Source organism: Homalodisca vitripennis, chromosome 3, assembly GCF_021130785.1.
Source record: "Homalodisca vitripennis isolate AUS2020 chromosome 3, UT_GWSS_2.1, whole genome shotgun sequence".
NCBI classification, from domain to species: Eukaryota; Metazoa; Arthropoda; class Insecta; order Hemiptera; family Cicadellidae; genus Homalodisca; species Homalodisca vitripennis.
Window position 1 is genome coordinate 29,759,544 of NC_060209.1, and position 25,380 is coordinate 29,784,923.

At 33.3% G+C, this 25,380-nt stretch overlaps 1 protein-coding gene across 1 annotated transcript in view; it reads right to left on the minus strand.

Moving 5' to 3' along the window:
- Positions 1–25,380, minus strand: part of LOC124358128 (inositol-tetrakisphosphate 1-kinase-like) — a 50,239-nt gene that overhangs the window by 20,869 nt on the left and 3,990 nt on the right. The window contains 3 exon segments of the mRNA XM_046810420.1: positions 12,406–12,429; positions 12,432–12,462; positions 23,759–23,783. Of these exon segments, the coding sequence (XP_046666376.1) occupies positions 12,406–12,429; positions 12,432–12,462; positions 23,759–23,783 (80 nt within the window).

Below are 25,380 nucleotides of genomic sequence, written 5' to 3' on the forward strand. Positions count from 1 at the left end.
TTTTTTTTATTAAAAAATACTATTTAAAGCTTTTATATAAATAAAGAGAAACAAGAAAACAGTATTTTTAAAAATATATAAATGTTATTGAAAAGACACATAGCATCCATTGTAAAGTAGTTTGGGATTACGAATAACTAGCACACACTGATCACAATAAAAGTTGAGTCGTAAGCGTATCATGTCTACACCTCTGTGGCCTTGACAGATCACGAGTTATGTTCTGAGAAAAACAAGTCTCGATTCCGTTGATGATGCCCATGTCACCATCACAACCCTCCCTCACATTCTTTATTCTATTAAACTGTTAATAAGACGTATTGAGAAGGTATGTAGTCACTCTTCTAAAGATCAGATACTCCCAAGCAAGAAACACATTACCGTGTATAGGTAATTGGACCTAAGTATAGTGGGTTCCTAAGTACTGATGCTATTTCTTCATTGAATTGGTTTTACCACAGAATGTTCCGTAACTTACATTGTTATATAACATGTAATACGTTTTAAGCTATGTAAAAACGTTCAATTTTAACAAACCTAGTCTTTATCTAAAAACAACAATGAAAATAGATAGAGTAACCAAAAACTGGAATTCCAATAGTATTAATTCACATAAAAAATAAAATACTTATCAGTGTTCTAGTAAAAGAAACTTTTTCTCCCAGTTATTTAACTCATTTAAAACAACTGTCTACTAAAATAAATTAACTTGGTTTTGTAATACAATAAAAAAAATATAGAAATGAGGAACAGAAAAATTAAGTAGTGTTTACAGCATCTATTAAACTTGAATTGTCGCTATTTGGATAAGGAGGGAGACAGTTGATTTCAGTTTTTTATTCTACTTCGTTTATAACTCTTTAAAAAGAGGAGTAACTATTAAAGATGGTAGACCTTTGAAAATTTTTGTGCGCCCTCCAAAAATTCCTTTTTTGAGGTACTTTTCCTTATGGAGTTAACTCAACCCAAACCATAATTCTTTATTGTAAAATGGATATCAAATTAATGTAATAGTCTGGACCTTAACATACTGTATCATATGTACAATACATATTAAGTTAAAAAAAATAATGAAAATAGCCTTAGAGCTTCCGCAACACTTCAACGTAATAATTTAAAAACTCCTTCCACCAGACCGCAAAATAATTAGTTTGGTTATCAGCTGACTTTCCTTTAGATGTTGGATGAAAAAGCTGATGTCTATTCTTTAGATTCATCAGTTTAAATAATATAATCATTACTTATAAAATCATACACCGATTTTTAAATTAAATGAAATGTTTTTTAGAAATGACCTGGTTATAAGATATGTCCCATATAAAAACACATATAACTAAGAAACCAGTACAAAAAATGCTAACCAAGAACACGTGAAACACTTAGCTAAAACGGTGTAGTAATGACACTTTACATCTTAAATTTTTAAATATATAAAAAAAATCACAAAAGTATGACATCCAGTAAGTACGAGTTTCAGTTTGAAGCATCTATTCTGTTTAAATTTTTTGAAAGCATTTGATGAGGATTCTTCCTCCAAAGCTAAAGGTACTTTACTGTAAAAATGCTGTCTACGTAAAAAAAGAGTTTTAAAATTGGTGTTGTTTCTTTGTATAAACACAGGTAGAGAATGCTCATTATATGTTTATGATGGAAGATAAATAAGCAAATTGTATTTTTTGTAAGGTTTGTGGTAAAACTCCATTAGGTAAATATTTCTCAATGTTAAAATTTGGTATAAGATTAAAAATGCCTAAAGAATTAATACCATTAAAAGATGAAAACAATTCCAAAGACCATTACAATGAAACCATTTAGACGTATACAATCCATATCAACTCTGGATAGTAGTTCATGTAAAATGGAAACTAAATTTGACCATAAGGAGCTAAAACAAAATATGGCCAAATTTAGATTTCTCAAACCACTGTTAGGAAGAGAGAGATGGTAAGAAGTGGATTAGTTAGCAATTCTTAACCTGTTATAAAACCAAACTAAACTAAATATTTGAGCGTTGTTAAAATTCTATTTAATTTAATACTTTAACGATACTACACATGAGGTGAGTATAGTTTGCACCACGACGACGTGGTGTATTGATATGACCGACACGCAACACGTTGTTTATGGCTATTCTGTGGGAATATAGATGTTATTGATCTTGTACCCGACCGACATGGCAATGGCAAAAGTGCCAGACCTCACAAACCGAACCGAGAAATTGCCTCTGATCTATTTCCAACGGAACAACAGTGATCATGTGGATACAAATCACAACCCACTTGATGTGAACGCTAACAAGAGAGTCCTGGATGCCGCAAGGGCTTTGGTTATCAATTAGTATCGTGGAAGTTTTTGGAAAGTAACTAACTAATACATGTACAACTCATTTATAACAGCTTTTTGGTTTACCAATATTGTAAATAATAAATATAGCCAGCAACAACCCCAGTGTCAGCCCACATTTGTATGTAACGTTCTTGTATTTGGATGGAATTCAGTAATTCCTTGGAACTATTTTAGACCATTTTAGAGAACTCCAAAAGGTGAATTTATAATTTCTTATGAAACCCTTGTAATGTAATTCGAAAGGTCCTGTTAATTTTAAAACTAAATGATCATATATCACAAGGGTATCCCATTTCTCTTGTTCCTGGAGAACCTTGTGGTGACTTATCAACAAAAAATCTTTAAATCTCCAAAATAGATGTGAACTTTTTACATGGGTATGCCTAAATTGATGGGCTCAAATTAAACGTTTTTGTAGTTAATTTCACTAACAAATTATAGTTATATTAAATACCAACTTCAGCATTCAGACTTGATATTTGTCTTGTTTCTTTCAGATCGTTAAAATGTCCTATTAGGAAAAAATAAATATGGCTAAAAAACTTCACTAAAAATGCTTTTTTTTTTTGTTAATAAATATTAGCTACTTCCTCGTCTATAAACTATAAGGTCTTTTTTGAAAGTTTGTATTTGCAGTGATTTATCCTAAAATAACAATATATTCCTTTGAACAAATCCAGAAAATTTGAAGCTATATAAATTAAAAAAGGCTCCACTTATTGAAAAAATAATAAAAATTTACTTACATGAAGAGAAGGACATTTTTGGAGATTTGAATTCGCACACATTGAACGTTCTATTTGTTAACATGTTTCTAGTACACCTGGTCATCAAAAACTGACAATACGACTAAAAAAAAGTAATTATTTACATACGTTTTCCTATTGTCGAAACTCTCAATGACAATCATATCTGACAAGCACTGAGCATTACACCAAAAGACCGCCCTTACACTCCCTGTGCGAGACCTCCGCTCTTTCCTTAAGAGATTAGCCCCCTGAACAGTTGTCGTCACAGTTTTTCTTTTGTCCTCTAGGTAATTCCTGAGTCCTTAAAACCAACTGTTAGACCACCACCACCACCCTAGAAGGATTTTGTGGGAAGTTGCTTACCTATCTAGCCAATCTGAAGAAAGATCTCCCTATGATCTTTTTCATGAACTCAGCCCTTTTCAACGGCCTTGATGTTGTATTAACATTAAAAAGAACATACGCATTTAACACTCTACGGGACTGAGTCCAAAAACATTTAAAAAAAAACTTTTTGCATGTTCAGGTCCTGTTGCTCGACAATGAACACATACAACACGAGGCCGGTTGAGTCAATACCACCCCATAACCTTATTGCCTGACGAGCCAGAGTTTTGTTTTGGTCCTTACCATATGTGTCCCACAGTCTTCTGATTGAGGAAGTCTCTGAGGCCGCCTGATCATCAGTAGACAAAATAGAAAAAAACTGAGATGTATTGATTTTCTCTCTCTAATGAGCCATTATGAAAGAGAGGCCCTTGCCTCACATGGTTTTTCTTAACACAAGCATATTTTCCGAATAGTTGATAGTAATGTCCTTTTCCTATCCTTCCTTATGTGGTCCCAGGGTGAAACGTTGTCTAGATAAAAACTTATGTACTTTTGAAAGGGGTAAAAATTAATGTAGATTAAAGTTTTGCAAAATTAAAGTTTTTAATGCCTCATTCGCGGACTTAATAACAAACCTTATATACATCACCACAAAACAAACAGGTTCAATAAACATATTAGAATATGTATGGGAACAAAACATTTTTTTTGCTGCCCGCTGATAATACAAATTGAAAATGTAAAAACTTTGTACACAACATGTATGAATGTTACATAACAATGCCAAAGACCCCCACCTCCCCATAACACACTGTTTGTGATCGATTACCATTTGATGGAGGAGGAGTGGTATTAACTGATAACAGTAACACATGCCTATTACAGGTCAGTTGAGGCATAGCGAGTACAGAAGGCCATTTTGATGTAATTCCCATTCACAATTTGATGTTAGAGTTTTTTATCACTTTTGTTTCCGAGATACTCTATCCTAAACATTACATAACAGACTTTTGTTAATTTCTATGGTCCACAGCCAGTTTTATAATGGATTGCTGCCTTCCTCACATATTGTATTTCTGTCCAATAAGTTTTATTATCACGCCCTATTCTTGAAGTAAATTATTAATAGAAACATTAAAATTTGATAATTGATATAAATTAATAGAAGTAATGTTCCAATTCACTTTCATAATACGGCTGCTAAAACACCTAAGTTTATTATTACTATAATTTCAAATGCATTGCCTACCACTAGTAATCTATGAAAAATTACAGATCAATTACATGTTGCACTTGAAAGAACATGACCTTTGTTTGTAAAGATGAGTTATTAAAAATCTTCATTACATTCTCGTAACCCCCATTATAAAATATGGGTATAGAGCTTGACAATTCTCGTGGCCGACCATTGTTGTTAAGCAAAGATAACGTTTCTTGTGTGAGACATGTTTATAATTGGCAGAGCGTTAGCGGAATCCCATCACTTGTTTCGGGGCTGAAAAATTTCAGTTTCTGTCTGTCGTTCCCACACAATATCTTTGAAAATGAAACTGACTTATAGACGAAATTTTTCATGCTTCACTTGTATAGGCAACAGTGAGTGGACCAGTCATGCATTTCCATGGATGTGGCTATCATCTAAACATGTGCTGCATATACATTTTTAGGACCTAGACCATTTTTCATTGGCAAGTCACCTCTCCATGTATGGTTATCAAAATTTTTGATGTGATATTTTTGAAAGCCTTTTTAAAAATATATATTTTAACCTAAAAACATAAATTATAGTTTCTGTTCATTCTATTTATAGAGTATAAGCTAGCTGAGAGTAATAATAGGGGTTGTGTGTAATTTTTTGTTAAATTATATAAGATATTTGATTATAATGTTTCAAAATTTTATGTCTCCAGTTTATCTGTATAGTTTTTTTGTTTAGTAAACAGTTTGTATAGTTTTATTAACTATCTATTAACTTACCAGTAACTCATTAATCATAAAGAATAAATATAAACGTGTCTAGTGTCCTACGTAGAACTTTTTAGTTGTAATTCATGTTGATAAGAGTATAGATTAATATGTATTATAAACTTAATTTGATGTGTTTGTTGTCTTTCTGAAACCTTATGACTCATAAACGGATTTAGTTCGTACTGAGAACAACAAATTATATTTATAGTTTTTATTGCATGATAAATGATACGACAAGAGGATGAAATTTAAAAAAAAGCCTAAATTAATTTTACAATTTATACCACTTCAAGGACTGAACCATCAAAAGCACCACATACAACTCTACTACTCACCGGCAATAGTATGTATACATTTCGATGTAATAAAAATTTTAGTACATTTTGCATTTATATGGAATGATACGGGGGCGGCAAAATAAACCTCCCTATTTTCATTGCTCATTTGAGTTAGGGAGGCAAATCAGAAGGTGGGGATAAGCCGAAACGAACGCAGGAGAGGGGAAGTTAAGGGACGCCTCCGCCCGTAGGCACCAGTCTTCCAGTCGCCATCATGGTGTGGACGATGTACAGAGAGCGTTTGCGGCGAAGCTTCATTCTAACAATGAAATCAGTTATCATAGCTCCAACTCGAATTCCGGACGTCGGTTTCAAATTACACTCCTCGTGATTCAGTACGGACCGCAAGACTTTTGTGCTGTTGGTGAAAAACTTCAGAGAAACTGTTAAGTATGTGCAAAAAACGAGTGGAAGGCCTCGTATGCTGCGTACACCAGAAAACATTAATGCGTTTAGGCAATCAGTTTTGGGCTGACTCCTCAACATCAAGCTCGCAAACATGCCGACGCCCTTCCGAATGTCCGACCGTCATGTTTCGTCGAATTCTACACATGGATCCTTCAATTTCCATCCTTACAAGATGGTTGTTGTCCAAGAGTTGTCCTCAACGTGAATTGGCACAGTCGTATGAAGCGTGTCAAATAATTCTTTGGATAGTCTCCAACCAGACGCTGTTGTTTTTTTCAGAACGAAGCGCATTTTTCCATCTGTCCTGGAAGTGTGAATAAACAGAAATTTTTCGCTATTGGAGTGAAACACCCGAAGGACATCCATGAGAGGCCACTTCATAGTGGAACGTGGACTGTTTGGGTGCGCGTTAACACGATGTGGAATCAGTGCCCTCAGTATTTTGAAGAGGAGGGCAATTTGGTTTACTGTGAACCTCAAACAGTATGCTACATGCTAGCCAAATGGTTTGAACCTGCCCGACAACAGAGGCTTTTGAAATTGTGGTTCCAGCAGGAACGTGCCACAGCACTTACTGCAGAATATGCAATGAATCAGTTGAGGCAAATGTTTTCTCCAGTTGATTTTATCGGAAGGGACATTTGGTGGCCAGCCGCGATCACACCGATTTAACCACCACCATGTGTACTTTTTTTCTGTGGGGTTACGTAAAGCCGAGGTGTCAAACATCACCCCAAAACCTGCAAGATCTGAAGCAAGCTATACGGGAGGAATTTCGCGCGATACCTCAAAGCCAATGCTCGAGAAGTCCACGACGTTCACCAGAATTCCGCTTGCAACAATGTTTTGATAACCACGGCACGACCCACTATCTGATATTCTGTTTAAAAAAGAAAAGTAGAAAAAACTTCCCATTCATAGAATATGTTAAAATTAATAAAGTGATTTTTGGAAAAAAATTTGGTTTTTATAACAATTAAAAATAGAGGAGGTTATTTTGCCGCACCCTGTATCTTTCATAAACTCGATTTAAGAATTAAATTGAAAATGAAATGAAATAAATTCTTTATTTTTTTACAGGCAATGTTAGGCCCAAGGCAACTCCGATTTTGGCAACGACAATATTCGTCGCCAAATTAGACATTTACATTATTGAAGTGTTTAGGCATTTTAAAGTCATATTAAAAGATTTTATTTTATATATTCTGGAAGAGTATTAACTATAGTACCGATTTACTGTTCTACTTCGATATTGTCTTCTTGTTACCGAAAAACAAATTCTTTTATGGACAGCGTTTTTTTCATACAAAGCCCGGTAACACATACGTTTTGAGGTAAAAAATTACAATGATTATTATATTTTTGGAATCAGGACATAATTTTGAATAAGTTGGACATTTACATCGTTTGATGTAAAGCTTATTGCTAAGCATTACACAACGGAATATTTACAACACAAAAGTCCCAACCAAAATTTTTTCTTACTTTTTGTAAAAAAACAAAAAATATGTTTTCCTTGGAAAACAGTAAGGATAATGTTTAGTTAATGCTCTCCATATAGTTTGAATACATTGACGTTTATATTTTGGACTAACAGTAGGAAATTATACATTGATAAGAAACGTCTGTGAGGCTGTTAAAATAGAGCCACCATTAATAGAGTGACACACCATTGCCAATTTTCTAGTTAAATAATTTCTACCCACAAATTTTTATACGTTTGAAGTTAAAAAGAAATCGCTTAATTTATATCCATTTGAAAATCCACCAACTTTGACTTACTTAAACAGAGTTGATCTTAAATAATAGAATAGAATTTAATAATCAATTAATTAAAATCACAAGAATAAGTGTCTACTCAACAATATAAATAACAAGTGTGTGTACCTGCCGCACACTTAATTTGGCTAATACATTCAAGTAGATGTAGAGCATTCAAATAAAAACAATTTTTTCAATTATTAAACAATTTTAATATGAAGGAAATGAAGGGTAACCATAATTCACAATTGTATCTTGTTTAGTTCTATACGTGGAACAATGTATGACAATCCTGATTTTTATATGTGGAATGATATTGCTGCTTTGGAATTAGATATAAATTACATGTTTTGATAGATTTGAAATTAGATATTGAAAATAGAAGGTTAGATGAGAACAGGTTTTCACGCAACACTTTTTTAAGAACATGTCCATTTACACATCCTGTTTTAGATTGTGGTACAAAACAGACTAGATGGGTCATTCTCCAGATAAAAATAACCTACGAAGCTGCCAACTGCCAGGACAACTGAAGTGGAAACTGGTCCCAAGGCAAACTACGAGAACACTTTACCAATCAAAATTTTCTACACCAATATGATGCGCATGTTCTAAGAGAAACAATCTACCGATTAATAGAAGAACAAGATAAAATATAACACAACTTCTAATTTAATATATACATCTTTATAAGATAAATTCTATATTATGTAAAACGTAGCAGATGGCAACATATAAAACTACTTATTATTGTAACAAATTGACAGAAATAAAATTGAACTTTTTTTAAAGTGATTGAAGAGTACTTTCCTCCATCTTAAAATCAGGAATTTTAGGTAAATTGATTCTATACATTATTGAGTAGATTAATTATCCACCTATGCTTCTGGTTCTCATTGTGTCAAAAACCATTTGTCAACTCAAATTTAATGTTAACTAACAGTTTTATTATAATATCTTTTGTCTGATGAATCTCTTGACAGCTACATGCAAAAATATTTCAAGATATTAAACTACGATGACCAAAAATGTTTACCAGAAAACATACACTTCAATTCAAATAGTCTAGAGTATCAGAGTTTGAAAAAAAAAGTTCACCATAAACTAACTGGTACAGTTACAATAATGGTAATTGACATTAAAATCTCGTTGTTATATCTGGCATTTAAACTATATATAAAGCAAATTATTTTACATACAATGATCCTGTAGGTTTTTTATTTTGATACAATGAAAAGTTACAGGTTTTTGTTCTTTGAACCAAACTACAACTGTTAAAAAGGCAATACGCCAATAACTTGTGATTCCAATTGGAACAAATTTGATAATAAAATATTAAAAGGAGTACTGTTTGTTAGTACAAAACGTTAGATTTGAGAACTATATGAAAAAGTTATGATTGAAGTAACCATCTCAACTGTATTCTGTGACTGGCCAATTCAATAAATTCAATATTGGTCTTGTTATGTTCTATTAAAATCATTATCTTGGTGTGTAATTGGGTCCAATAGACTGCCAAGGCAATACATAAATAAATAAAAAAATAAATAAATATATATATATATATATATAATAAATACTGTCGTGTGGTTGTGGTAAAAATAATTTTAACGTTATAATTAGATACAAACACAATAATCTTCTCATTATGAGCCCACATTATGCGCGGGCGCGTATGCTTGGTAACTAAATAAATAATTATTTTTCCATTTCAACAACCTAAATAAAATGAATTAGTAATGAGTAAATTTAAATTCTGTACCCAAGATTTAAACATGACGACACGTTTTTTGTTTTGCTTCACGCGTAAAACTATTCAATTGATTTTACTGAAATTTTACAAGGATTATTCCTTAGAGTCCCCCCTGGTATGAAAATAGGCCATTCCCCTTATTTCAAAAATCCCGCCGCTAATCTCCGAGTTGCTGATCTCTAAATGTAAGAAAGAAATCTTATCTTGTTTCGAAGTTGTGAGATGTTAATTGAAAAAGCCGGTTAAATGTAATCGACAGTTTGCTGTGTAAAAAATTTGGTATGACTGACATTAATATAAGTGTTAATTAATTTAATTGAACTATATTAATTTTGTTACATTTATAGCACGAAATGCATAGAGTATAAGCTTGATAGTAACAACACTATTATCTCAACCTATCTGCAACCGCTGTTTACCCAGAGTGAGAAAATTATCCGTAATATTAAAATTAAAAGGTTTTAGTAAATATTTGTACTTTTAACCTGCACATCATAGTATATATTGAGTACAACAAACTTAAAAGAACAATGTTTACTATATAACTTTTTATCAATACATTTATACTGGTTTAATTAAAACCATCCTTAGTGTTGTGTTGACAGAAGTAGCTTCTCAGACTTGTGTATGTATACATATTAGTCTTGCTGGGAAACAAAGACAAAATAAACTATGGAACAAAAATACTAAGACCAGAGTAAATTACAATAGCCAAAAATATACACTTTTGACAAGATTTACTTGATTAACGCCTGAGCAACAAGGTAAACTCAACATTGGCGTCGGAAATAGAATTCACTCGAACAAGAAGTGTTCATCAAAATGAAAAGCCAGTGAAATGTGCGTGCAAAGCCGGGCAATAACTACACATAGCATCAGTTGTTACCACAGACAAGTAGAAAGGATCATAGAAACTTAATAACACAATTGAATGGATATTGAATTAAAGAAATCAAGGAAGGAACATCTGACGAAGCCTGTATGGAATGTATGTGTCGGCCATGAACTCACCTACATCCTCCAGATTACTTTTGTGAATTACTTGTACGTAATATATCTGTCCAGCAGTTAACCACAGTATCCAGGGTCAATCACAGCTACCTCCGTATGATTCTCTATATACTTCTACCTCATCCTCTATCATAGACTTCGCCTGAAATGTATTACAGAGACACATTTCAAAGAAAATGAAAATGATATGCATTTGAAGTTTTATTTTGGACAGGGAAGAAATTTTGAAAGGCTAAAAAAATGTTTAACATATTTGCCTACCAAATCTTTACAGTAAAAGTCAATTATACTCTTACTAAGATAAACACTAAGCCCTGCTAAACATTTAAAATCTATTTGCTATTATTGGCTATCAAAATAATGATAACTGACTAGGAATATGTGTAATAATCCACCTATTGCATACATCAGTATAAAACCAGTTTATACGAGCTAATGATCTTGTTAAGATGAATATATCTCAACTTCACATATATTACGTTATAGTCACCAATATATTCATATATGTATGTAATTGAGGACCAGTAGTAGGTTTAATTTAATTTATTTACTAATTTATTGTACCGTGTGTCACACAGAACTAATACTAGTATTTGACAACTAAAACATATAAATAAGAATTATCAAAATCATGATTGATGTTTTACTCTGATTTCGAATCTCCCCACTAAAACCAGGTATTTTTTCCGCTCTAGCTTTTTAGTGGAATTCAGTATGAATGTGATTATGATAGCACTCTGAGCCATTTTTGTATGATAAATAGCTGATAAATTACATGTTTTTTTTTTTTTTCAAAATTACAACTATGAAAAAAGTAATAGATTTTTATTTTAATTCGCTGTCAAAGATTTTAACATTGTTGAAGATTTTCAAGTTTTATATCTTTCACGATTTTTCAAAGCACCATGGATGGATGTATTGTGACAAATTTTAACCGTCAGATACATTTAATTTACTATCATGTCGGTTTTAAAAAAGTTCAAGATACTATCTGTAACTATTTACATGGCAAACATAGCCTAAAACGTTATGAATATCAAGATTTTAGTACAAAAATCACAAGAAATTTGATAAGAAAATATAAACAAATCGAATAATAATGTTTAAGTTTATTTGAGTTACCGTTTAGAGGGCTGAAGTCTCTGGGCTTATGCTTACACTAATTTTTGGGACACCCTGTATAGATAGACATTTAAAATGTACTTATCACCAAATTATATTTTACTTGTTGACTCATCCCAACATCTTCAAGTGAAATAATAAGTTCAATAAATTTATAGGCCCAAAGAATCTGACTAAATATAATCTATCTATTGAAAATAGTCCAATTTAGGTAGATTTGTTTTACAGAAATCAGCTTATCAATTTGCCATAAAGACCTCACTTTAAACTTATAAAAACTTAATGCGCCATACTTATGAACCAGAGAAAAAAAATAAAAAGTGTTCCTGGAACGCTTACCACATTATACTTAATCCTTTTGTAATTCACAATATAGTTTTGTATAATGAACCGGTTTCAAGATAACAATAACATGTATAATCCCTAAAAAATAAATAATTATTATTCTGCTATAAAAAAATCTACCTGCTTATTCTTCAAAATATTCCGAATGAGCCGGAGGATAAACGATATAAGCATTAAACGATATTCATAACAAATAATTATACAGAATGGGTGTAACAATAATTATTACCTTGGTGTTGCCTTGCATGGTTTTGAACTATAATTTCAGTTCAACTATGGTGCAGGATCACTGTAAATGTCCCTTGTTTTCTAGGGGTTTGTCCAGGTTCATCTGAAACATGGACAAGTTGCTTGTAACAGAGTTGTCAAAATATTTAGCAATAATGTCAGTCAACTTGCGCTCCATCAAGAAACCCTTCCCACCATAGTCAAGTTATGTGTAGAAATCTCGATTGCTCCTCCGTTTTTTTTGGGATCGTGTCTAAAGCATTGTTGTGCACTCAATTGTACACTTGATGAGACAATGAGAACATCTTTACATTTAGATTGGACTAGATGGCTGCTGGGTGAACCAGACAGATCTCTTTTGTAGTCTAAGTGTCTCTGATGTTGAAAGATTCAGAGAGTTTATTTTGAACGTCATTATCACCAACTTTTTTTGGATCTCTTCCGACATGGACTCTAGATTCCAGGAGTCAAATGTGTGCCGGGGATTTTCAGATGCTGCACTAACTGGAAGGTGGAATGGACCAAAAACTCAAAATTAGCAAGATGGAAATTCTCAGAAGTTTGTACACTACATGGAATTGTGGAATTTATACCTGCATTCACTTAATTGAACTCATCACTATTATTTTATGATATTCTACAAGATGGGATATCTCCCAGTGCCGAAGTTCCTGCACTACATCCAAGTGTTAGATTTAAAACTGTATTCACTTACTTGAATCCATATTATTTTACGATATTATATAGATGGATATCGTATAATCTCTCAGAAGTTCCTGATCTACATCCAAGTGTGGGACTTCCATCCGCATTCACTTACTCGAATTCCATCACTATTATTTTATGATATTCTAAAAGATGGATATCCCTCAGAAGTAGTGATAAGATCCACCAGATAAAAGAAATTTATTCATTCGGTTAGCGGTTACCAACCGATTTGTTTGTTTGTTATTCCTGCAGTCGGTTGGACGAAGAAAATTATAAAAAAAACCATCTGGTTCTGTTTAATCGGAATTTACCCAGTTTAATAACTTATGAATAAATCATCTGGACCTATCAGATGGGTGATTCACACGTTTTACGGATTACGTGTGTATAACTCATTTGCTTGGGCATATTAAATATATCGTAATGTACCTGTAATTACTTATTTGTTCAATTTATTGGTAATTTAATTATAGAAATATATATGTTTGATTGATAAAAATTAGACCTATATCTGATTAACTGAAAAGAGTAAAATATTTTATTTTAATAAACGTTTCATTTTTTAGTGTTTATCACAACTAAATTACAATGATAGCTGGCCGGCCCGGGCTGACAGCAGGTGTGTTATAGTCTGGCCTTGGATATTTTCATTTGTTTGTTTATTAATTATATTTAACTTGTTACACATATAAATAAATTGTTATTTTAATATATCTTAGTGTAAGCTCGTGTAGAAATTACTTTATTGTTAGAGAGGAGAATTGGTGCAGTCTTTAATATTATGGGTGTTATGTATAATATTTATGACAGGGTCGCCTAGAAAACTACACGCAGCTGTCTTCTGTACTCGACAGATTAACAAAAGACACACAGGAGAAAATATAGCGACACACATTACCAGAGTCATTAATGAATGGTGACTTGAAGGTAAAGTTGTAGTTTATGGTTTCGGACAACACTAATGGCATGGTCAATGTGTCAAGAACATAGAAGTAGAACAGTTGGGTTATACTGTACACATCTTTCATTTGGTAGTGACTGATGCATTCAACAGTGATTCCCTTAAGGCTTCTGAGGCAAAAGTGTCGAAAGATTGTTACATTCTTCAGAAGCAGCACAATGTCCAGTTCTAAGCTTGCTGAATTTCCAGAGTAATTGCAGAAGCCAACCCGCAAACGGGCTGTTACCCAGCAGGGATCACTTTTGGCTGATTTATATCTTCCAGTTTAACCTACAACTGAGCACAGCAAAAACTAATGTTTTGCTTAAATCTGACGGGGCACAGCAAAAACCGATGTGTCACCTAAATGTGAGCAACCTTATGGATGTCCAGGAGCGGCACATCACTAACCACAAATGTCGAGATTCTGGAGTGCAAGGGCAATTTGATAGGTCTAGTCTACTAAGGGAGATGACTGTTGGAGTTTGAGGGTTCATTCCCTAACCTTAGAGGTTCTTGCTAACCTAGACATAAGGGTGTGCCACCCCTTGCCTACTTTGACTGGAGAGGCTAGTTCAGACCTGGCCTCCCCTTCTTTCGAGGAGACATGGCTTGAGATTAGTGTCCTAAATTCTTCCTCATGGATCACAATAGGAGGTGTCCCTTACCCCCACCCTTACCCATCCAGAATATTCTGTCACTACGGAAGCAGCGCAATGGTCCTTATAGGACTAGGTGCAGTTTATAAGCTTCTTGCCCTAAGAGAACAACAACAAAAAAACCTCGCAAACTGAAGCAAAAAGTGAGACAATAAGATGGAATTCCACATATTTTATGATAAAAAGATTACTGAGTATAATAGAGGCTTTTTCAGGCAACAGAGTTAACTGGGGGAATCAGTCAAACCCCGACAGAAAAACTGTCTTTAACAAATGTGGAACAAGATTTTATCCACACGACAAATTTACAGGCAATAAAGCTGACTAACTCATTGACCGAAGACACTTACTCAAAGGAGAACCCCTCTCCTACGAGTGATCATAAAGATTATGACATCATAGTTGTTGAGGCTCAGGTTCATCATCCTGCTCCAGCATTTAGAAGGGAGTGTAAACCTCGTTCCTCAGCCATTAAGTTAAGAAAAGGGCAGTCACACGAGGACTTCTTTAGAGAACACATTAACAATGTGAAGACAGCTGCCTCCTGGACCAATAGCTCTAATCAAATAACTACTAAGGAAGCTTTTCAGATCTAGCCTAAAGAATCAGATGAAGCTGCATTTCACGCACCTAGAAACTTACCATCTCATTTTTTATTCTATCGCCAGACAAAGAAATCAAGACACAAAATGATGTTCAACACCAGAACTATAGTAAATTCATCACTGAGAACATATACTTAAGAGAAGAACAATTGAGACAGGTTGTGAAACCTCTGAACTTGCGCAGTACTCGAGAGGCTGTTCACGAATTTAAACAGACAGACAGAAATGGGCTTACAATCTTTCATAAAAACACAGATAGAATAAAAAAGAAGATTGACAGACTCAACCATCTGCTTCACACGATGTCTCCTGATCTACTAATTGTTATTGAACATGGCCAGAACAATATTGAGATGGCTAACACTAGGCTTAGTGACTACAGTTTGGTTTCATCTTTCTGTCGGCAGAATATCCTAAAGGGTGGAGTGGCTATTTATAAACACATCAGCTAGGAGAATGAAATAGAATCGTTGGAAATTGAAAATATAAGAATTCCTTTAATATGTGAGGTATCAGCAGTCACAATCAAACTTAATAAGAGGGAATCTATTAACCTACTAGGAATTTACCGTCCTCCAAAAAATGACAAACAATCTTATACTGCTGCACTGCGTACTCTTTCCTCAGTGCTTGACAGGTGGATATCTCAGGATAATATTATTGTCATGGGAGACTTCAACGTAGATTCCATTATCCCATCTCCTGAAGGAAGACAGCTTGTGGAACTTCTGGCGACCTACAACATCCATAGGTTGGATCTCCCTCCTACACGAATCACTAACACCAGCAGCACCTCTATAGACCTTCTGCATTTCTGCTGAGCATAAAGATTATGTAAATATCCGAATCACTAATACCGGAATCTCAGATCACACTGGGCAACTATGTACATTAAATTTCAAGATGAAGAGGACACTTACAATTTCATCAACAGGCAGAAGCATAAATAGCAACTCCTTGGAAAATCTAAGGATCTTCCTCTCGTTGCAGTCCTGGAAAGAGGTCTTGGAATGTAACAACTTGGATAGAGCATATGGTGTATTTTTAATGATTATCACCCTAGCTCTTAACACTACTTGTCCATTAAGGAAACTCCGACAGAGACCAAACAGCTCAGTAAAGCATATGTTCGATGCTGAAGCAAGTCACCTCAAGAAACAATTTCTTACTGCACTAGATACTTATACACTAAGTGGACGAAATGAAGACAAAAAAATATCATCTGAATTAAAGAAATTGTATGACTTAAAACTCAGGACCCTCAGGAGAGAGGCATGTGCTGCTTTTATTGCTGATTCTGACAAGTCCAAAGCAGTTTGGAGAGTGATCAACAGTGAGAGGAAAGGCAAAGCTGAGCCGGCGGACATTAGACGTCTAGAGTTTGGAGATTTATCGTTGACTGAACCTGTTGATATTGCCAACCAATTTAACTCCTACTTTACCACTATTGCAGAGGAGACATTGAAGGCGAATCCGGAAGAGGGTGGACATCGCTTTCAGTTCTAAGACTGGGAGGTGGAGAGTCCCACTTCAACATGGGTGCCAACATCTGGGAAAGAGCTACTTGGGATTATCTCTTCAATGAAAAGCAAGACATCTGCTGGCCTGGACGATTTCTCTTCACTGATGCTCAAGTACTGCCGTTATGAATTATTGACTCCATTGTTACATGTTTGCAATCTCAGCCTTGACCAAGGTCTATTTCCGAGTAAAATTAAGACCTCTAAAGTTGTACCCCTACATAAGAAGGGCAGCAGACACAAGTTAGAAAACTACAGACCCATTTCGTTGGTGCCTACATTCTCCAAGTTGATGGAGAAAATAATATTGGCAAGAATATCGGTCCATCTGGAGGCCAATAACCTACTTTTATCTGGGCAACATGGGTTCATCTAGCAAAAGTCTACTACAACTGCACTCGTAGATCTTGTAGAACATATGATAAATAAGATCGAGGAGGGTGAAAGCGTCGTAGGTTTCTACTTGGACTTAAGTAAGGCCTTTGATTGCTTGGATCATGCAATGATACTGACTAAGCTTGAGTACTTGGGCTTTAGGAACACTGCTTTGTCATGGTTTGTAAACTATTTGAAGAATCGAGACCAACTGGTTGAACTTAAGCAGAGCATGAAAGGAATAAAAGTCTTGTATAGATCCAATAGACTCCCTATAAAGAGAGGTGTACCACAGGGTTCTGTCCTAGGGCCTGTTCTGTTTGTCCTCTTTACATCTGACTTTCCAGGATACATGGAACCCTACAGTAACACCATAATGTATGCCGATGACATGGTTCTTTTGATTTCTGGAAAGAATAGAGAGGCACTTGAAGTACAGTCATACAATGCATTGAATGTTGCTGTTGAGTACTGTGCAGTGAACGACCTTGATTTTAACGAATCAAAGACGAAAGCAAGGACTCTTGGCAGCTTGAAAGAACCATTGTCAGGATTCCCCAACCTTGACTCTGTAAATTCAGTGGAGCATCTTGGTGTTGTGGTCGACAACAGAATATTGTGGATGGACCATGTTGATAAACTGTGAAGCAGACTTAGTAGTGCCATCTTTGCAGTTAGAAGAATCAAGCATGTCGGCACAGAGGATACAGTGAGAACAGCTTACAACTCTCTGTTCGTGTCCTATCTCAGATATGGCATTGTCTTGTGGGGCGCTACGGCGAGTGGCAACCTGGAGCGTGTTCTCATCATTCAAAAACAGGTTATAAGAATACTGGCTGATCTTGACTGGAGAGACAGCTGCAGGAGTGCTTTTAAAGAAATGGGAATATTGACAGTCACTAATATCTACCTGCTGGAAGTGATCTACCTGGCATCCTCAAGACAACTGCAGCGCCACATGGACACTCACACCTACCAAACCAGGAATGCCACAGACTTTTCTCTGCCGATTCACCACAGTAGTCGCTTTCAATCAAAGCCTTCATATGCTGGAGCCAAATTTTTCCAACATCCTTCCTGACACAATCAAGAGAGCTGACCCAATTATCTTAAAGAAAAAACTTCAAGCTTGGTTGCTCCAACGACCGTTCTACACCATAAATGAATTTCTGGACTGGCCAAATTTTACTATGTAAAGCAAGTTCTGGACTGAAATTACCATGACAAATGTATTGTATTAAGTGACACCATTTTCAATCTTAAAGATTGTAAAATAAAAATATTCTCTCTCTCTCCCTTACAATGGCATTGTCTTATCTAATCACTATTGTCACGCATAATCATGTATTGTCCATAAGGAATCACTCACGTCCATAGATTGGGATGTTCTGGCTGATTGCATTTGATTGCGTTAGAGCCTATCAATGAAGTGACAGAAGAACTCTCAGGAGAGCAGTATGTGTCTTCATCCCTTGTGATTCTTCTAGTGAGGGGTTGTTAAAATGCTTTTCGCATGACCAATCCCGTGACAAGAACTGGCATTACACTTCAAAACCAATTGCTTGATGCATGTCTAAGAGAATGATACAGTATGAGGCAAACGTGTCTGGAATTTGTGCCAAGGCTACGATTTCAAACTAAAATTTAAACAATGCGGGTTTGGTCAGAGTAGTTATGCCACTAATACTGTAAACTCTATCATATCTAAGGTTGAGACCAGTGATGAATCCAAAGTAAGGCAAGAAGTTTTTGCAGCAGAAACTGTAGAACTTCAAAGAGAAGCACAGGAAAGTTCAAAAAATAAAAAAAAAGAAAGAATGTATGGAAGTTTTTTAATAAACAGAAAGACAGAGTTGATTCATTAAAAACATACGTAGAGTTCAATGTCAAAAAGGACATGTGTATATATTTTTAAAATCCACTTATTGATATGGAAAAAGATAAAAGAAATCCAAGAGAATATTGGAAACGTATCAGGATTCAATGAAGGATGTGGCTAATGCCGCATTTAAATACCCTTTGCATTCCAGTAACTTCTGTTTCTGCAGAAAGGGTACTTTTAAAGGCAAGAGAAGAGTATAGAGACCGTAGGACTAGGCTAAAGGGGATAACAGTGGATAAATTGATATGTTTAAATGCAAACCAAAACTTTGATTAATTGTTTTACTGTATCACATATCGTTTATGGTTTATTATGCTGCAGTATTTAGTATTTGCATATTATGCTATTTGAAAGTCGTAGAGTAAACTATGTTTTTAACCCTTTCAGGGCCAGGAGCAAATATGAGATGTTGCAAAATTTTTTTCACATCTCATATCCCCTTGTGACTAGTCAAAAGTGGCAGGTTAAAATTGGCGATTTTGCAGTCTCTTAGATTAAAATTTATAATTTTTCATAAAAATTAGAGAATGACCTAAAAGTTGCACCAAATTACTCATATATAGATATATACTATCAACAACAAAATATATAGATGTAGTTTTAAGTAATTTAAATTTTTTTAAATAATGTTTTAATAGATTACATAAACATTTTTATTTTTTTATTTTTTTTGGCAAATAACTAAAAAAGGAAAAATAATTTTACTGTGGGAAGCTATTTTATTATATTATACATTTAGAAAGGAACAACCATACAAAATTTTGTGTTAAATAAATAAATTTTTTATGACAAATTTGGTAAAAATACGCATAATTGTACTTCGCAACATTTTATAAGTGTTAAAGCAACTGACTCTTACACTGCAAGAAACTTAAAATAAATATTCACATTATAGATGTACCAGTAAACAGATGATTGTAGGATCCATAAACAGTTTCAATACAGTTAAAAAACACTATTTACCAAGAAATATTTAGACAATTATATTTGAAATTTATTTACACGTCTTTTTCTATTTACAAATGTGCTATTTACAATTTCACTTCCGTGAGATCGCAAATTGTCAGTCATTGTACCTACTACACACAATAGCTAAGCACATAACAAATAACACTACTAATATTTACAACCACAAAATAAAATAATGAAGAAGAATCCAGCATACAATAGTACGATTACACTAAAGCTTAAAGAATTAACAACAAAAGATCGAGTCAGCTGATAATGTCAAGTGACAATTACAAAATAAAAATGCATAGACCTCCAAAATAAAAATTATATTCATATTAATTATCTACAAATATACCAGGGAATAAAAAAAAAACATATAACTTTAATCATTTGGCGTCGTATTTATTTAAGAAAACGTCGAATATCAAGGAGACAATATATTGCCTCCTGGCACTTTTCGCATGTCACCGACGGCAATATTTTGCCGCCTGGCACTTTTCAGAGACGATCTATGGCGGCAATATATTGTCGCCTGGCCCGGAAAGGGTTAATGTGGTTTAAATTAACTTTTTTTTATAACTTTTAAAATAATTTTATTATTTACCTTAACTTAGTATTTTGCACAGCCTACCTGTCGAATAAAAAACGCAATATTCATTATTAGCATTTCAATTGTTCTAAATGTATTCTATTCATACGTTTCTTTTATCTTTATTTTGTCACACTTATTTTACGTTTAAACAAGAAAAATATTTTTTTATGATAACAGTGTTTTTCCAAATAAAGTTTAGTACCTAGTTCATTGAGGTTGTTTTAAGTAAATTAGGATTATTTAAAAATCATATTTTTTTGTGTCTTTTCTCTTCGTTAAAACATATTTTTAGTTTTTACAAATAAACATTGTGTTCTTATATTTGTTTTATTCTCCAAATAAAATATTATTAATTTAATTAACTATTTTATAAGTGTTAATAGTAGTCTGTATTATGGTATATCTGTATCCTACATATGTTCCTTACATTGTCAGAAATTTTGGTAGTAAAATAAAATATTCTTAATTAATCAATTATCCAAATACACCAAAATTCCTTGCAAGAAATAATGACGTTTTTGCTTTGTATTATTTGATTCTCTGATATGTAGTAAACCAATGAAAATATCTGATGTGACACACCAGGAATGGGTACGACATGTATCCACCAAAAATAATTGGATGAATCATCCGGGTGAAAACTATCACGTTAATTCGAAGTCAACCGGATGAATCAACATCACTTGGTAAAACCATTTGTTTGTCGCACCACTAATCAGAAGTTCCTCACTACATCGAAGCGTGGGGCTTCCATCCACATTGACATATTCAAATGTCTCACTATTAAGCCAATTTGTGTAGTTGTTATTTATGTCGTTGAAACAAGAACATTAATAATTCATAAATTTTATTTTTGTATGGTATTTATTTGTATGGCTGGTTGCTATGGAATTTTACTAATGATAAAATCAGCAATAAAAAAAGCTCTTTATAATTACAATTAACTATGCCTTTATTACAATCACAGCCATTCTGTTTGCAGCCTCTTGAACTCTTTACTTTAACGAATGTTCAACTCCATGTCTAAAGTTATTGTATTTGTGACGGTCCATCATTCATTAGTATTTTATAGCATGCCAATTTTATGAGGAGTAAATTAAAATTTATAAGGGATAAATTTTAATTTGATTATCCATTAATCAATTTTATAATTCTTAAATAATTACGTAAAAGTTATAAATTGTTAAAGGAAAATTCCACATTTAGTCTTTACCAGTATTGACAATAAATATTTAATTGGAATAATTTTAATGATCTAAATTTCATAAAAACTGCCAAAATCCTACAAATACGTGCAAACTTCTCATGTACTAATTAACAATAATTTTATACATGACCATACGTAAATGTATATGTCCACATAAGTATTATAGTTATAAAATACAGAAATAGATAATGGTAATTCTAAGCAATATATGGGTCAACCTCGATTTTTCTCATATTACAATATAATGTTCCAATAGTCAATTAGAAAAGGAAATGACTAGAATTTCTTGCCGGAAAGCAGTTATAGGGAGCAGGCAACTCATATTACATTATAATGTTCCAATAGTCAATTAGAAAAGGAAATGACTAGAATTTCTTGCTGGAAAGCAGTTATAGGGAGCAGGCAACTGCGAGAATTACCTATACTGAATCTTCGTCTATACTGAATTGATTCAGGCCAAAGGAATGACACAGATTACTTTACCAGATTTTTATGGAGATTTTGTATTGGGCGGATTATATTGGTTTACTTTGCTTTCCAGCATGTAATTATGTGTTTAAAATTGTTTTACATACATTACCTACATTATATTGTAATATAACAATTTATCAAAAATTTTTAATAAAAAAAAAGGATCACGCACGATGCCTGCCCGCTGCGCAGCGCTTCGCGCTGCTTGCTCTTTTAGAAAAAAAATTAACTCTAGTAGTTCCAAATTTGAAGCCCAGATCACGTCAGTGCCCCTGATCACTAATAGGTAACTCTAAGCAATATATGACCGTCTGGCAGTTGCCTGCTCCCTATAACTGCTTTCCGGCAAGAAATTCTAGTCATTTCCTTCTCTAATTGACTATTGGAACAATATATTGTAATATGAGAAAAATCGAGGTTGACCCATATATTGCTTAGAATTACCTAGATAATAACTCAAATAAAACCTTTACACAATGCAATAATTGGCATAAATTAATGTTTCCCATGACCAAAGGTCAACAACACACGTTCTGAGTTCAGTTGCATCAATGCCTTATCCTTGTTCTCTCTAAAGAACCCTTTTATTCACTCCTACACCCTTCTGGACTTGACATAGTTTCTTCATGTCACCAAAAAATAAATTATTTTGTTGCATTTGTGTACAATACTAGTTATGAAGTCCATAGAAATAAATGTAGGTTAGTATCATTAGGTTATTCACTAGAAAATTAATGTTAATGTGAACATTAAATGTACATTGTATTTTTCCAATTCTCTTTAATGTCATATTTTTTACCCTATACAGTGCTCTTTCACAGAAAATAGTCACCAACATTATGTATTGCTTTCACGACTATTTGCCAACAAGTGGACTCACGAAGGACAAATAAAGAGAAATATTCCATTCACGAAATAGTATTCACTTATTCTCAGGTACTGGCAACACGGTTGTGAAGATAATAGTTGAAGTAGATGTCACAATAATATTCTTCAACCATGAAATAACCAAGGCTCTACAAAACGATCCCCATCTCAGCTTAACCATAACTTTAAAGCAAACTAATACAGGGAGGAGAGCAATCTAAATTTTATGTTAATTTCTCTTTCAATAAGAAATATTAATCTTCCCAACAAAAATCCAGAAAAGGGGCAAGGAAACTTTCTCGGTGCTCACAAAATTATTACTACACTAATCTGTTTAATACTTCTACTAACAAAGCCATAATACATCTTAATCAAACTTTTGGGGCTTAAAATAACTATTGATTTTTCTTTTGGTGTGTATTGATAATAATTAAAGTTGTCATAGTAAAATGTAACCTATCACTTCAATTGAGTTAATCTATGTTTCTTTTCTAACTTTTACCCTTCATAGTTAAGAAAACTTTGAAACTTTTCTATTATACAACTATTTTATTTGCTATAAAAGATACCAAATAAAGAGTAAAGTTATTACTAAAAATGTTTTAACAAGGATAATACATACCTTCACCAAACTGAATCCGTGTTTCCTGAAAAATATAAATAAATTTTAGTCAAAATCTGTAATGCTTAATTTTGTTATTTTAAGATAGTTTCTATAAACACACAAATACTGTACCTACAACAAAGCCCTTCAGTAAATTAATTTGCTTGTATTAATTATAACTAAACCACTCAATAGATTGTAAATTATCAAATAAAATGATTAAACAGTGTGCTGAATGAAACATGGAGTATGATTACAATTTACGTAATTATCAGCTCTCATTTATAATAAATATATTATGTCAACTTTATGTCATGTTTTAGCATAATTATTATTCAATTCTTACACATTTCCAATCAATCTAATATTCACCCACACCATCATCATTTTCATAATTTTACACAACTTAGTCTAAAAAAACCTAATCATTTAACTTAACTTTAAGTTTAATAATATACTGTATTCATTTTACAATTTACTTTTATTCCCCCAAAAGTTGTTCAAACACTAATACCAATTTCCTCTTCAATATTTTCACAAATCAATCTCTCCAATTATTGTAGTGAAGAATATGAGGAACAATAATGAGAAGATGGAAGAGAAAGATGGCTGTAAACTACAGATATTGTTGTGAATTTTCACTATTTTTTCTGCGTCTTTCCCTTCTCATTTCAAATGGACTACTACTGTTAAGACATTAAAATCTGGGTACTGTCCAACTTTCCTTATTTTCCCTTGGTTGAATGATTGAACACCTAATTATATGCCTTTTATTTTATTTCTTTTTACTTTTGGGCGGCACAGCTATTAAATTACCCATTTGTGTAATGATCTTGTAACTATATCATCCTACCCGGCAAATGTACTAAGAAAGAAAATCAACATCAATCACAATAATACATTTTATAGTACCAATAGTTTTTAATACTTTTTGTAATAACAATTCTGCAAATTGTAACTTTTTCTCTCAATTTCCGTATCATTCATTAGAATTAACCTTTTTAATAAAGTTTAACGAAACTCACTATTTGCTGTTAAAAAAAACACAAAATCTGTGTTTATTTAGTTATTAGTTACATGTATTTCCAAATTATATTTTTCAACATACAACTTAAAACTCAGTTAAATTAATGATTTTTCTTACTCAGGATAAGTTTGTTCTCAAGACTGAAAGTTAACTTATTTGATACTTAAATCTGTTCAAGATTATTCTGTGATAGTCACTACATCCTTTAGGGAAAAGTTATGGTAGGCCTATAACTAGTAAGGCAATTATTGATCTTAAAAATACAAATTTGTTTTTTGTTTGTTAATATTTGTGATTGATCAGCATCATGTGAAATCTGATGTCATTCAATGGACTTATGTCAATTGCCTTGTAAAACACCTAAATTGTGAGAGGATGTCTCTTGTGAAGAAGACATAGAAATCAATAAGAACATGATAAGGCGGATAGACATGAAGGAACATAATGTACAGGCATTAACCCTGGTTTGTAATAGTCACTATTACATTAGTGAATTGGATAAAGTTCTTCACAACTACAAAAATGTGTAAAATTAATAAGAGCCGATCAAAAGGAAATAACCTTAGCAGTATTCCTGATAATGGAAAGAGCTTTTGATAACACGAGTACTCAC